The sequence below is a fragment of the Tauraco erythrolophus genome, chromosome 13 (genome assembly GCF_009769465.1).
Source record: "Tauraco erythrolophus isolate bTauEry1 chromosome 13, bTauEry1.pri, whole genome shotgun sequence".
Classification (NCBI taxonomy): Eukaryota; Metazoa; Chordata; class Aves; order Musophagiformes; family Musophagidae; genus Tauraco; species Tauraco erythrolophus.
The window spans coordinates 22,895,322-22,909,577 of NC_141477.1; the positions used below are offsets into that span (position 1 = coordinate 22,895,322).

The window sequence follows — 14,256 nt, forward strand, 5'->3', positions numbered from 1 at the left end:
GATATGTGGAGAAAAGGGTGATGAAGCTCCTGGAGGACACTGTCTCCTGCTACTTTGCCACCTCTCCAGGCCAGCTGCTGACTTCCAAGGATGTGGTCCATGCTTTGGCATCACAGGACCAGAGCTTGGCCTGAGCACGTGTTACGCTACAGCTGTTCTCAGCCCCCTCCAAGTTTTTCACCCAAGACCTCACTAATTATCTGAGAGTACACGGAGCTGCCGATCTTATCGTTGGTGGGACGTACATCCGCGCAGGAGGTCGCAGTGACCACTGTTAGCCGGGGGATGTCTCGGATTTTGGCCACGAGCACATGGAGAAGCCTCCTTTGCCTTGGGTGGGCTGGGGAGAGGTGCACGGCTCTCGGGAAGGGGAAGGGCAAGGGGCAGTCCTGGCTAGAGCTGATGGCAAGTAGATCAAAGCTTTTTAGCTCATGGGACCTTCCAGTGCTCCTGCACCTCCTTCATGTACACGACACCGATGGATGACCTCAGCTCCTGCAGAGGGAGAACTGCCTACAGTGAAGGTCCTGGGTGCCAAGACCTCACCTCTCCTGGCAAATACAAACATATCCCATCACAAGGAAAGATCTTTGCTTTCCAGAGTCCGCAGAAGCGCGGTTTGCTGGAGGGTGGAGTTAGCAACGACACGACACGGCGCAGGAGAGGGAGCGACACGAGCACGGAGATATTTGGCACAAGGCACCTTATCACAACCCCGATGCGCCCGGTACGTGCTCAGCTCTCCGACATGCTGAGAAGTACTTTCCTGGCCTGTTTTCCCAGTGTGACTTCTGTAAGACCGGGAAGCCTTCCAAACAAGGATCTGGGGACTTCAGTTCCCCTGGAGCAAAACCATAGTTGAAAGGCTGCAGCTCGGGGCGTCTTGTTGATTTTTCTTTTTTTTTTTCAGCTCCCCCAGGGTTTTGTGTTAAATCCTCTCCGGGCGTGCAAAGAACAATAATATTTTGGGAACGCCCATCGGGAAACATTGGCCGTACTCTCGGTTTCTTCGGGTTTGGAGCTGCTCCATTAAAGTGACTGAAGCCAAACGAGATGTGTCCGCTTACACCGAGGAGAAGCTGGGAACGCAGCTGCCTCGTACGTGAGGTTAAAAACCCCAAACTCTACAGAAAAAGAAGTTACAAGCGGCTCTGTCTCTTCACCTCCTCCAAAACCACCGGAGAACGACTGCGGGAGCTCGTGGGAAGCTCCGGGCAGCTCCCGCTCCGCATCGCGGGGCAGCCGAGGTACGGCCCTGATTTTAGGGTGCCGGAATTGCTGCCGCAACATCCGCGTGCGAAACAGACCCCGTGTGCCCCGAGGCAGCCCGCAGGGACACCCCGTCCCTGGGGAGACTCCGGGACTGGCAGCGTCCATGGCAGAGGGCTGCGGATGAGCGGGGGATGCTTCGGCGATGGGGCGGTTGCGAAACAGTTTCCTGTTTACTCATCTCATGTTCTTCTCGGTTGACTACGGATCCTGCCTACTCGACTGTTGCTTCCACCAGCAAGGCAGGGGACAGCCCTGAACAAGAACATGGCAAGGAGCTCAGGTCTGGAGAATCACAGAATCATTAAGGTTACAAAGGATCTTAAAGATCATCAAGTCCAATCGTCAACCCAACACCACCATGCCCACTAAACCATGTTCTGAAGTGCTACATCTACACGTTTTTTGAACACTTCCAGGCATGGTGACTCCACCACCTCCCTGGGCAACCTGTCAGTGTTTGACCACTCTTCCAGTAAAGAAATTTTTCCTAATATCCTCTTCCCTACCTTCCCAAAGAGGTCCTCTAAACAACCATGGGAGAGGACCTCGACAAGGCCAGGCTCCATCTCGCTCACTCCAAGTGAGGTCTCCAGGCTTCCCGTGTCCCTGATTAGAACTGCAAGCGAGGTTGGCACTTGCCAGCGTGCAGCAAAGGGCTGCGTTCATCCTCTATAATTGCCACGTGCTCCTCTGCCTCCTGCTCAACTACACCGTTTAATGGCTTTAAACTGAAAGAGGGGAGATTTCCGTCGGATATAAGGAAGACATTTTTTGCATCAAGGGTGGTGAGACGCTGGCACGAGTTGCCCAGAGAAGCTGTAGCTGCCCCATCCCTGGAAGTGTTCAAGGCCAGGTTGGATGAGGCTTTGGGCAACCTGGTGTAGTGGAGGGTGTCCCTGCCCATGGCAGGGGGGTTGGAACTGGATGATCTTGAAGGTCCCTTCCAACCCAAAACGTTCTGTGATTCTATCATCCAATTTCGGGCCGGATCTAGAAAACCACGGAGCTGAGTTAAGGTTTCTGTGCTCGAGAGTAGTCCATGAATAGGAAGAAATTCTGATGGTACATTTGTCCTGCTGCCCTGGAACGTCAGGGGGCTGATGCGCCCTTTGGGGTCACTTTACGGATGCTGTTGGCAAAGGGGACTCTGCGTCCCAGCGTCTCTGGCCTGGAGAAGGGTAAGGATGGAGAGGGAGCAGACATCTGGGATGCGGGGGTTGTGCTGGAGACTCAAACATGATTTAGATGAAATCTGGTTTAATCTATTCGCAAGAACATATTTCAGTCAGACGCTGCACAGCTCTCCCGGGGAGGGGGGGGGGGATGATAATTCCCAGCCATCCGCCACCCAGAACTCAGCAAAACTTTTTTATCTGCAAGAGCCTTTTAAGAAAAACCATCCATGTGTCACAAAGCCGCAACGTCTCACCTGCTTCAGCCCAGAACGAGCTGTTGGCACGGGCTGAAGGAGCTTCGTTTGGCAAAGTGCTCCTGCAGCTCTGGGCCGGCTGCCGGAACAGTTCACCCACCCCAAAGCATCTTCTGGCTCTTCCAGCAGACACAAACGCTGGCGGCTCAGCTGCGTTTCTTCTCCTCCCGTGGCCCCAGGAAGGAGGCCCTGAGGTCTCTCCACGGACAGCCAGAGCAGAGCAACGCTCTGCGCATCATCTCACCTCCTGCACGTTGCAGCCAACTGGTGTCAGCTGCTAAACTGAGCCCAAAAGCTTTGTTTTGTTAAACCCTGTCCTACAGAAAGCATCCAGGCTGCGATTTCTGCACCCAGAGCTGGAGAACCCTCATCTCTCCAACAGTTTCCCCCAGTGGTGAATATTTCTGCTGTTAAAGGTAGTTTTTCAGGGTTTATTTTTCAAATTAGAATTGCTGTGTCTCCCCTCTAATCATCTGGACCCCATTTGTCCTCTTCCCAGTGCCCCAGTATTGACCTGCTCCATCCTTATTGCCTCCCAGGGCTACGGCGGGGGGAGAGCTCAGCTTCCAAGCAGGGCAGGACTTCTTCTGCCACTCAAGAAGGTCCCCTTACAGAGGGGCCGAAGACAGACCCAGGAGATAAAACGTTTTCAGATGTTCTCTCGGGGCAGCAGAAGCGTCTGACGGAGACAGATGGGATTTGGGTTTTCCTTACGGGAAAAGCTCCATTCCTGCAGTTTCTGTGCAGAAGGAGGCGCCGAGGGAGGAAGCAGCAATTTGTGGGCAGGGTGCTGGCTTGGGAACGCAGACCCAGCCCGAGCTCGTGTTCTGCCTCGTTTGAAGGAGGGATGTTATTTTGGGATGGATGGTTTTCTGGGATCTCTAAATGAAAGGGTGAGTTACGTTACCCCTCGGAGGGAAAACAAGCTTCGAAAGCTTAAACCCCCTTTATGAAAACATTCCTTGGTTTCTGGTGAGCTCAGCAGCTGCTGAGCTTTGCAGCCAGACCAGACGCCTCCCAAAGGACCCTCTCCCCCACCTCTGGGTCCAACAGCCAGGGCTGGCTGGAGGGAAGGAAACTGAACCAGACTTGATTTTTCCCTTGAGTTTCTACAGACATCCCAGACAGTGGGAGATCACAAGCTCAAGGTCAGCTAAAGTAGGTCCAGGTGCTTTGAACAAGCCCAACCCAGAGACAAACCACCATGGTCCAGCAGGCAGCTTGGGATCTGGAAACACATCGAAATGCAGGCACATTCCCAGGAAAACAGGCGACGTCAGGAAAGCTCCTTCTGCTCTGTCTCCTTGAAGTCCTGGAGACAGAGAGCTTCCCCACTCCAGCCGGCCTCTGCTTTTTTTTTTTGGCCAGCTCAAGTGACTTGCCATGATTGTTCAGAAGATGAGGACCTCAAATAGATATTTTTCCATGCCATCATTTCTCTGCAAACGGTCTCTCCTAAGGATCAAATGAACCAGGTTCTCTTCCCAGCCATGTGCAGCAGCAAAAGGACACTCTTTCTACTACTACATAGGACACAGGGCAATGGCTTTAAACTGAAAGAAGGGAGATTTCCATTAGATCTAAGGAAGAAAGTTTTTACAATGAGGGTGGTGAGGCACTGGGACAGGTTGCCCAGAGAAGCTGTGGCTGCCCCATCCCTGGAAGTGCTCAACCCAAGGTCAAATGAGGCTTTGAGCAACCTGGTGTAGTGGAGGGTGTCCCTGCCCATGGCTGAGGGGTTGCAACTGGATGGTCTTTAAGGTCCCTTCCAACCCAAACCATTCTGTGATTCTAAGGATACATACAAAGAAAAACAAACAACCCCAAATGGGTTTCATTTTTGTTGAGTCACATCTCAACAAAAGTACTTTTTCACAAAGTATCAGTTTTCATGAAAACTGTCAGACTCTAAAATGGTTCAAGAGTAAAAACTCTTCTGCTCTGATCGTATTTCTCGATCGTATTTCACTCAGGGTATTCGGTTTAACAGCCCAGATCACATAACCTGGCAGATCAGAACCTCCTAAATGTTGACTTTGACATTATGGTCCCTCCCTCAGGAAAAAAATGCTTCCTCCTGTGAGATCAATTTTTCAGCCCAGTTCTGGAGGGGAAAAGCAAACATCAAACCACCAGCCGTTCTCACAAGGTGGCAAATCCTTTTTCCAATCAGTCCTAACTAATAACGATCAGAAAAATCTTTAGTTAAAAAAAGTACGAGCAAACACGGGAAGCATGTCCCCTCCCCCTCTCTTTAAAAGGTTTTAATTCTGTCTTTCAGCCTCTTTCTCCCTCTACAACCGAGCTCAAGTTCCTTTTTTCTTCCTATTTTTAAAATCCGGTTGTCATTTCCTCTTCAAAAACGCTGTTGCAATGAGGAACGTGCCCTTATAAAAATACCATTTTCACCTTCCCCTTCCTCGGCAGGGAGGGACAGACAGACAGCCTCACCGTGAACTTTTGGCTCACCCTGTCCACCTCTTCGGAAACCAGCTGTGAACCTCCTTCCAAAGGGACCCCAAACCAAAATAACCCCTTTGGCAAATAGAAATGACCATCCTTTAGCTCCCTGCGCCGTACACCTTCACAGGGGCTGCTGGAGAAGCAGCTGGAGGTGGAGGACCAGGGCTGGATGGTGGGTCTAAGGGAGCAGGAGGGAAGGAGGAGGCAGAGGTTGGGGACATCAGGGTAGCGGGGACACCTGTGACTGCTGCGGCAGGCGCTGGCACCGACATCGGCCGCCTGACCCTTGTGCCGGAGCTTCGGCGATGGGCGGGTGGTCCAGGGCTGGTCTGCAGGTGGGTGGGTGGCTCCGGACCCCACCGCTTGCACCAGCATCCCTGGGATGGAAGCAAGGGGTCAAAGAGGAGGAGGATGGGGGGGTCAGAGGAGGGCAAGAGGGCTCCAGTACACTCATCTTCCCTTCTCCTCCTCCTCTTTCTTTGGATCCATACGCTAAAGCACGTTGCCCTGCTCGAGCAACACCTCCGGGTGCACCCAGCACCCACCCAGCACTGCCTCCCTGGCACCTCGGCACACGGAGACGGAGGCGACTCATTTTTGTTCCTTTATTACGCGTTGCCCAGGCACAACGAAGCAGCAGCAGCCACCCCCTGGGCCAAGAGCTGCGGCCAGAGAGACTTTTGTCAGACGCTGCCAAAACGGCAAAGCTCCTTCACGTGGGGCCAAGACCCCCGTTAACCTGTGAAGTCGCGGCTGAGCCCAACCGCCGCTCACTGGAGCGACCCAAGCCCGTCCCTCCGGAGGAAAAGACAAAAGGGACTTTTGTTTTTCTGGCTGATCTCCAATTTGTTTGAGAGATGTATAAGCGTTTTACACCCTAGGGCGCGTAAAGCCTTCCCCGCTCCCCCCCACCTCCCTCCACATATGCACAGAGTGTCTGTCCATCTACCCCCCTCCCCCCTTCAAAAAAAAAAAAAACCCATAACAAACCCCAGGGCATCCCGGAGCAGCAGCGATGCTTCGAATCAGAACTGCAAACCCAGGGTGCATCTTTATCCAACCTTCCCAAGCACCGGCAGCCGGAACGCTAAGCTGCTTACATGGGCTAAGGGCGATACATCCGTCCCGCGAGGAGCGGCTTCCCACCCCCCCACCCACTCTCCACCTCTCTCCGTGTCCTTAAACCCACGTTTTTCCCACTTCAAACCCCTCGGCAGCTCAAACGCGGGGGACACAGCGCATTCCCGGGGAGCCACACGGTGTGCAGGGCGCGGGAGCCAAGTTCAGGGTCCAGCACGGACAAGCTCATCCAGGCGCAGGAATCCTGGCGCAGTCCCACATACCCCACCCTCCCTCCCACCCACCCAAAACACGTTCACGAGAGCATCCGAGTCCGCACATCCAGGGAGGGTTGGGAGCTACAGGTGGCTACAGCAGAAGTCGGAGAGAGGGAAGAAGGTTGGTGGTCAGCAGCTGCGACAAGGAGAGCCGGACGGGTTCGACGTGGAGGAAAGAGGTGGTGGGGGGGAAAAAACCCAAGAATAAACTCAAAAGGAGGCAAAGGAGGGACGCTGGGATTCGGGGTTGGAAGTCTACCTTCTAGGCAACTGCCAGCACAGGAGAGGAAAGGGAGAGTTGGTGTTTGGTTTGTGGGGTTTGGGTTGTTTGGGTTTTTTTTGGTGTCACTCACGATAGAAAACATATTCGGTGTAAGAGGTCCAGATCCTGTCGTCTGTCTGGTCGTGGGCGAAGGCACAGGTGCCCGTGGAGTTGCAAGCCACCATGTGGAAGCCGGCATCGGCCAGTTTGTCAAAGGCTTGCTCCAGGAAGGTGAATTTGAGGTAGTACCTGGAGGTGTACCGCTCTGGGGGCCTGTCCGGGTCCCTGCTCTCGTTCAAGGTATCACCAAAGACCTCCTTGGCCAGTGATGTCTTGCCACAGACCATGATCCGTGCCACCCTGCGGAACTTGGCATCCGTCTGGCTGTCCCTGCCCAGCGTGTAGGAGCCCCGGTAGCCGATGGTGATGAAACCTGCCCTGCGGACATCGGTGCTGGCTGCACCCACGCTGGCGGTGATGGCACCCCCGGGGCCACCAGCCACGGCGCTGGGGAGGGTGGCACTTGCAGAGGTCAGGTTGCGGGTGGCATCCACGTTGGGGGAGAGTTCCTCCGGGTCACTTTGGCATGGGTCATCTCCCAGCGAGTTCTGCTTGCTGAGCTTGGGGGCCAGCATCTTCACGAGCTCCGGCAGCATGAAGTACTCGGCTTCGCGCCGCAGGCGGCTCCTCTCCGGGAAGTGGTCGGGCAGCACCAGTTGCTGGTCCCTCATGTAATCCAAGATGTAGCGGAAGAGGAAACCGTCCCGATCCACAAAGAAACGTCCCTTGCTGTCACGGGCCAAGGAGCGGATGTTCTTCTGGGTGAACATCTCCCAGAGGAGCGAGCCGGGCACGCTGACCAGGGTGGGGTGACGGGTGATGTAGACTTGTCCACCCACATTGAGTTCGATGATCTCAGGGAAAGGGAAGTCCTCGCTGGGTTTGGCACAGCCCGTGTTGTCTGCCAGGGCCATAATGAGCTACCGCTGCCTTCCCACCTGCAACAAAAAGCGGCAACGTGCCAACATTAAGCAAAGGCAGCTCATCGTCCCACCGATCCCACGGTGGATCGCACGTGCTTTGGGTCAGCAAGCAGCGCAGGATCAGGCCCCCATCTCTCCAGGAATCAAGAATTCAGCGTTCTTCCCTAATCCCTGGCTCCTGGAATAAGCACCGTTAGCCGACGCTGCCTTCCCTGCCAAGCCACAAGAAGGGAAGCGCACGACCCGTGGTCTGAACGCGCCATCTCCACCCGCAGCCCTCCCGACGGCCACCTCTGGGGCCGGGGCTCAGCACCTTTGCCAAGCAAGGCGCAGGGATGCTGTACTGACGTTAACGACGGGAAAGCCAGGACTGTCACGCCTTGGATCTGCCCAGGGACCCACCTGGCCCAGCACCCCGATGGTCAGGAGGTGCTGAGCGTGCCAAGGCAGGACCGCATTACGGTGGTGTCCCCTGCCGAAGCGGTGAGCCAGAGGGGAGCTCGCGGTCCCATGCAAGGAGTGCCCACGGGTCTGCCAGCAAGGCAGCGCCAGGTACCACCATGAAGGACAGAGTGACGGTGCTTTTTGGCACTGCTGCTCCATCCTCACTCCTGGAAAGTACTCGACAGGGACTCGAGGCCAAGCTGGGAGCAGGTGAGAGATGGCAGAACCTGTCCAAGGCTCTGGGACCAAGACAAATACCGGGCTACCAGTATAGCCTTGGGCCGGATGCCACGTATTTATCCATTCCCCAAAGGCCAGCTGGTCCTTGGGCATCTCTCGACACTGCAAATCAGCGCTTACATAAACCTGGCTCAGCAGACAGACTGCTGATCCAGCCTGGCCACGGCACGCTTTGGGCAGGGGTCTGGGAGACTGCGGAGAGAAGGGGGTTTCCCCTGCACCGTGCCCACCTGCCTGGCAGGGCTGGCCCGGAGCTCTGCCGGCTCCTTGGTGCGATGTTAGGATGGATCTGGGATGGCTTCGAAGTTGGCGCTGGGCTACCTGCACCCCCCGGGACTGGTCCCGCAGCCAAGAGACAGCACTAAAGGGTCAGCGGTGGGAAAAAGATCCCAACGGGAATTTCAGTGAAACTAAAGGGCTGAGAGAAAACTCTGCGGGCACTTTTGGGTGGCAGGGGGAGCTGAGCCGGTGTTCCAGGGCCACACACACCCCCAGCTCGGAGGGATGGGGAGGGAGAAGGGGGGTGGAATCAGGAGCGGCTGGGACAAAGCTCTGCCGGGGAAGAGGCTGCAGAGATGGGGAGGGGGACCAGGAGGATCCGCGAGCTCCGGCCGCCTTCCCGCTTCCCAGAGCCGCTCCCGCAACGGCTTTGAGCGCCTCTCCCTGCGCCGGGAGCCCGCTCGCTCCGACAGCCGGGGGCTGCCGCGGGGCTTGGGGAGGGGGGACAAGGGAAAAACCCAGCGGGACACCCGGGCTCAGCCCCCGCAGCCGCCCCCAGCCCGGGGACCCTCCCTCCCCCGCCCCGGCCGGGCTGGGACCCGCCGCCGCCCCCGGTACCTCCGCAGGGCAGCCCGGCCGGTCTATGCCGTGCCGAGCCGGTCCGTGCCGTGCCGGGCCGGGCCGAGCCGAGCCGAGCCGAGCCGTGCCGTGCCGTGCCGAGCCGTGCCGTGCCGTGCCGTGCCGTGCCGTGCCGTGCCGTGCCGTGCCGTGCCGTGCCGTGCCGTGCCGTGCCGTGCCCGCCGCTCCGCTCTGCCCGCCCGGCCCTGGCCCCGCCGTTTTATGGCCGGGAAGGCGCCGAGCGCCGGCCCCGGGCCCGCCTCGCCCCCGCCCTCTCTCCCCGCCTCCCCCGCTGCCGCCTCCGGCCCCCCCCCCCCCCCCCCGCCCCATCCCCGCACCCACCCGCCAGCGGGAGGCTCCGTGCCGGGGCCGGGGGGTTCCGGGGGGTTCCGGGGGGATCTTTGCATCCCCCGGCGGAGCGGGGTTGGGCTCTAATGCCGTTACCCAGCCGGGCGAAAGCGTTACTGCACCCTGTGCCCCCCCGGCAGGTCCCAGGGGAGGCGAGACCGGGGGGGGGGGAGCTGCCTGCCCTGCACCCCCAGCCCCAGGCTGGGCATGGGAAGGGGTCGGCAGCCCTGAGGATGCTGCGTTGGGATGCACAAAGTGCTTGGCACGTTGCGGGTGTAGGGGTGGGAGCGGGCGCGGGCCCCCCCGGGAACGATGCAGGCAGGAGCGGGGGTTTGGCAGGGAAGCCGGGGCAGCCGGTTGCCCCAACCCAGCCCAACGGGCCCCGCGGGCTGTGTCGCCTGGGGTCTGGCACCGTTGGAGCCAGCTGCTCTGCTGCGGGGCTCGGGGAGCCGTGGGCGGATGCAAGACCCTGGGTGAGAGGTGGGCACATTCCCCCAAGCCGGCTGGTTGCCAGGGCATCATCCCTCACCCCTCTAGCCTGGCCTGGCTGTAGCTGTCTTCCTGCTCTCCCAGCTTGTGCCCCAAATCCCACATCTCCCTTGCCGTGAGCTGGTGCATCCCCATGGTGCTTGGAAGGGAGAGAGCAGCTCCAACAAACTCTTATCCATTCGGCCAGTTCAGGTACCCGGGGCGGTAATGGTGCAGAGTGGGATGCTCAGGGACCACAGATCCTTGTCCCAACAGCCACTGCTTGTCGGAATCCTTCCTGCTCTGCCTTCACCCCCATTAGCACCCATGTCAGGGCTGACTCGGGGACACCTCGAGCTCCAAAGTGCAGCCACCGAGCCCGAAGCTGGTCAAGGCTGTGCAGAAACAGGGAATTTGGGATTGAAATAAGGTTGCTTTTCTGCCCTGGATGATTTGCTTGGGGTCTGTTGAAAACTTCCACTTGTTTGGTCCATATCGCAGTTCCCGGGATAGTTTTACATGCTTGAGCTGTCGGGACTGAAGTCCCTTTCCCAAGGTACGAACAACACCCGGTGGGATCGGAAAGAGCTTGGCCTGTTGCGAGAGCATGTTTGTTAGTGCTGGTAGAGGCGTGAGAGGAGAGAATCCAGCTCTTCTTTGTTTAAAAAGGCCAGTTTTCTGTAAAGACAGGAAAATACGACTCCAAACAACATCTCAATACTTACCTGTTTCCTAAAAGTCTGACGAAGGCAGCCTAAAAACCAACTTTCTGCAGCAGCGCCGCTGACCTGAGTTTATCTATGAGTTTATTTACGTGCACCTATCAAATTTTATTAAAAGCAGAAGATACAATTTCTACTCCACCTAAAGCTCAGATCGTGCGCTGACTCTGGGAACTTAAGTCCAAGGAATTTTTCTGTTTGGGCTTCTCATTGCTGTTTCCTTGGATGCCAGCGGTGTCATCGCACAGACGTGCGATACGGCCACCAAAAGTAGGGCTAGAGATGAGATAACTGAATAAATGAGCCAGGATGCTGCTCCCTGGCTCTGTTGGTATTTTGAAAGAATAAATCCACAGGCATCAGGCTTCCTGCTGCGGGTCAAAGGCTGCCTGAAGAATGCCCTGACATGGAAAAGCCGACGTGGCATGGCCAGGCAACGAGGATGCGGCGGAGGGGACGGCCTCGCTGTTAAAATGAGCTCAGGGATCAGCTTTTACATCTGTCCCATCAGGGCAGTTTGCTTATTTCTCCACAAATCACAGGGCTGGCCCACCAGCAGCTCCACTGGGGGGTGAGAACACTCCCTGAAAAATCCCACCTTAGCGGAGGTGTCTTGATTGACACCATCCTGAGAATTCGAGGCCGGCGACTGTCGGCGATGTGGATGGGGGCCGCGAAGGCTTAACTTTTCACATGTTAAAACACGGACTTTCAATTTATATTTCACATCTATTTCAATATATATTTCAATATATTCCCCTATATATTTTGTGGAATGTATTGATAGATGGGGGACAGTTAGAAATGGGATAAAGTGTGTTGAGATTATAGAAATGAACAATAGAAAACGCCCCAAAATAAAACAATAAGAAGAAAAGGAAGGGGAAATAGGGAATGTTTTTAACACTATAACTTTTTTTACCTTGAAATTTTGTTTCACCCGACGTGTCTTCTGCTCCTTTCCTTCACCTGCCTTCCCCAGGGTCTGCTGCTGGGACCACGTGCACGCGCAAAGTTCCGTAGAAGTGTTGATCCTTTCGTGGCTCTGCCTGTGGCACCCCCCGGCTCTCCCTGCTGAGGACTTGCTGCATCCCGAGGAGGAAACTTCAGCCACTGCCAGCTTCTATAAAAAGTGATTAATCTTCTCCTGCTTGGCCAGGAGCTCAGGTGGCTTTGCAGCGCTGGGACCGGAGCGGGTAAGCGGCCGCGTAGATCCGACCCCGCCTGCCGTGGTCCTGTTTAGAGACTCCGGGCTGGCGCTTCAATAATTTACTTACACCTCTTATCTTTCCCATTTTTAGCAGCATCTGCCAACTTGCACTACAGTTGTCGTGGCCTTTTCGTGACAGATAGGTTTGGACACGGAAGGAAAAAGGCTGAGCTTAACGGTGCCTTTTAATTGGCTTTTCATTATGAAAGCTCAGACGTCTCCGCAGCAGAGCGTGGTTGGAAATCAGTGGCAGGATGAGGACGGGGCTGCAAACTCCTCCCAAAACGTGGGACCCGCTGAGGATCAAGGTTTTGGTTCTGGGTCATCACTACAGGAGGATTTTCTGAGACTCTCTCCGGCGGTGATGAAACCGGCGTCGTCACCGCTGACTTCAGGGATGGTGGAAACGCTGTACTGGAGATCCGTTTCCGTCCTGTGCAATGTTTGCTGACAATAACAAGGACATGCGTATCCGCTGATCTCATTTCACCATCTGGAGTCAGGAACTGGATGGCCACTTGGAAACTGCTCATCCCCAAAGCAGAGATGTCTCACACAGCCTTTTCTTCACGACCTCTTTCAAGCTGGTAAATTAAAACCGTGATGCAGGACTGCCAACGCCACCGCTTTCCGGTGTCAGAGCAAAGCCCAACGGGGAAGGGTGCTGGAGCAGGTTTGGAAACATTTCACTGTGTCTTTAGCAGCCAGAGGGAAAGGGGGTTAGGAATGGCCTGGTCATAGCAGAATCATTGAGTGGTTTGGGTTGGAAGGGGCCTTAAAGATCATCTAGTTCCAGCCCCTCTGCCATGGGCAGGGACACCTTCCCCTAGATCTTCTGAAGAGCAGCAGAGCACCTCTGAGCAGGTGGGACATCAGTTCACTAAGCACTTCCAATGTTTCTTGCCCTCACTGTGATCACTTTGGAGGACTTTTCCCCCCTGGCTGAATTTTCCAGACCAAATTACCTGCCGGTAACCCAGCCAGTTTGACCTTCTGCTGGAGCAGCTACCATGGCCTTCTCCTTATCACGACGTCACTCTCCTATGGGTACTCTGCAAAAACAAACATCCTTCCTGCTGTGTTTCTAGGATGTGGATCATTTAGACAGCGAGCTGGAAACAACCTGGGCTATAAAACTTTCCACATACACTTCGATTTTCATGCAAGAGGGTGTATTTAGGTGCTATCCAGCAAGACCCAAGCTTGCATCCTACAACAGAGACGTGATAAGAAGAGGACCTCAAGCCTAAACCGAGGTTGTAGAAGGAACCCGTGTCAGCCTCATTGCAGACGGTCTGTTCCTTGGGCTGTGCCAACACGGTGTCCCGCGGTGAAGATGCCATCTGGATGGGCAGAGCAACCAGCCCGAGGACGGTGCTGGTGCAAGCAGAGGGGGACGGGAGGACCTGCTTCAGCGCATGCCTGTTGTAAAGCCAGCGTTTCTGCAAACCCGGCTGGCAGATGGCTCATTGCATCCCAGCCTGGGGTTGGGACTGAATCAGGGTGGGGAAACACGGGGTAAAACAAGACGCGCCAGCCCATCTGCCCTCTGCCACCCTGGGTCTGGAAATGCTCCAGCGTTGCTCTTGAAGGGAGCGAGCTGTTGTGGATCTCTCTGGACCATTGGAGAATCCTGCTGGCCCCTGCACGCTGAGCAGGTCACGGCAATAAGCCCAGGGTTCCCCAAAGCAAGCTTCCAGTTCAGGAAGGTGCTTCCCGTGCGGCTGTTTTTGAGGACGAGAGCCCTGCTGAGGACTCAGAGGTTGTCATGCAGGAAGCCCAAGCCCTCTTTGAGGAACTTCAGCGTGGCGTGAGGACAGAGCTATGGAAACTGCCATGGGAAGCAAGGCAGCTTTCTGAGTAGTCCATTTAGCCTTTAAAAGTTGCCAGGGCAGAGGAAGGATACGTAGGTGACGGTGAACACCATGCAGTGCTGTACTGGAGTAGCAAAAAGCCCAGTGCCAGGAGAAGCCCATAGATCTAGACCCTGTTTGAGTGATGAAATTTCACGTGTGTTTATCTAATGCCGATCGACTGTGAGGGATGGGAACTGCTGAGTGTCTCTTACGGAGCTGCTTTTAAGCAGAAAACCTGTCTCTGGCCTATTCCCCTCCAGCTTCTTCCAAGTTCAGCCTGGCCTTCAGATGTCTGATCCAAACCTGCCCGCTGCCCCCATCTCCTGTCAGGAGGCTTTGAAAGTGGGGCAAAATAATTGTTTTCTTGCTGAGGATGTCATCCAAC

General features: G+C 55.8%; 1 protein-coding gene across 2 annotated transcripts in view; it reads right to left on the bottom strand.

Moving 5' to 3' along the window:
• The window catches only part of LOC104372812 (BTB/POZ domain-containing protein KCTD12-like), a 32,583-nt gene extending 18,699 nt beyond the window's left edge, over window positions 1–13,884 (bottom strand). The window contains exons 1-2 of one of the 2 annotated variants that reach the window (XM_086619647.1): window positions 13,869–13,884; window positions 6,535–7,724 (exon numbers count right to left, since the gene is read on the bottom strand). In XM_086619647.1, coding sequence (XP_086475773.1) covers window positions 6,847–7,724; window positions 13,869–13,884 — 894 coding nt within the window. In that variant the 3' untranslated portion in view covers window positions 6,535–6,846. Of the gene's footprint in view, window positions 1–6,534; window positions 7,738–13,868 lie in introns of those variants that run through there. The other variant, XM_086619645.1, reaches the window with a different exon arrangement.
• Between the last annotated feature and the right edge of the window lie 372 nt (window positions 13,885–14,256).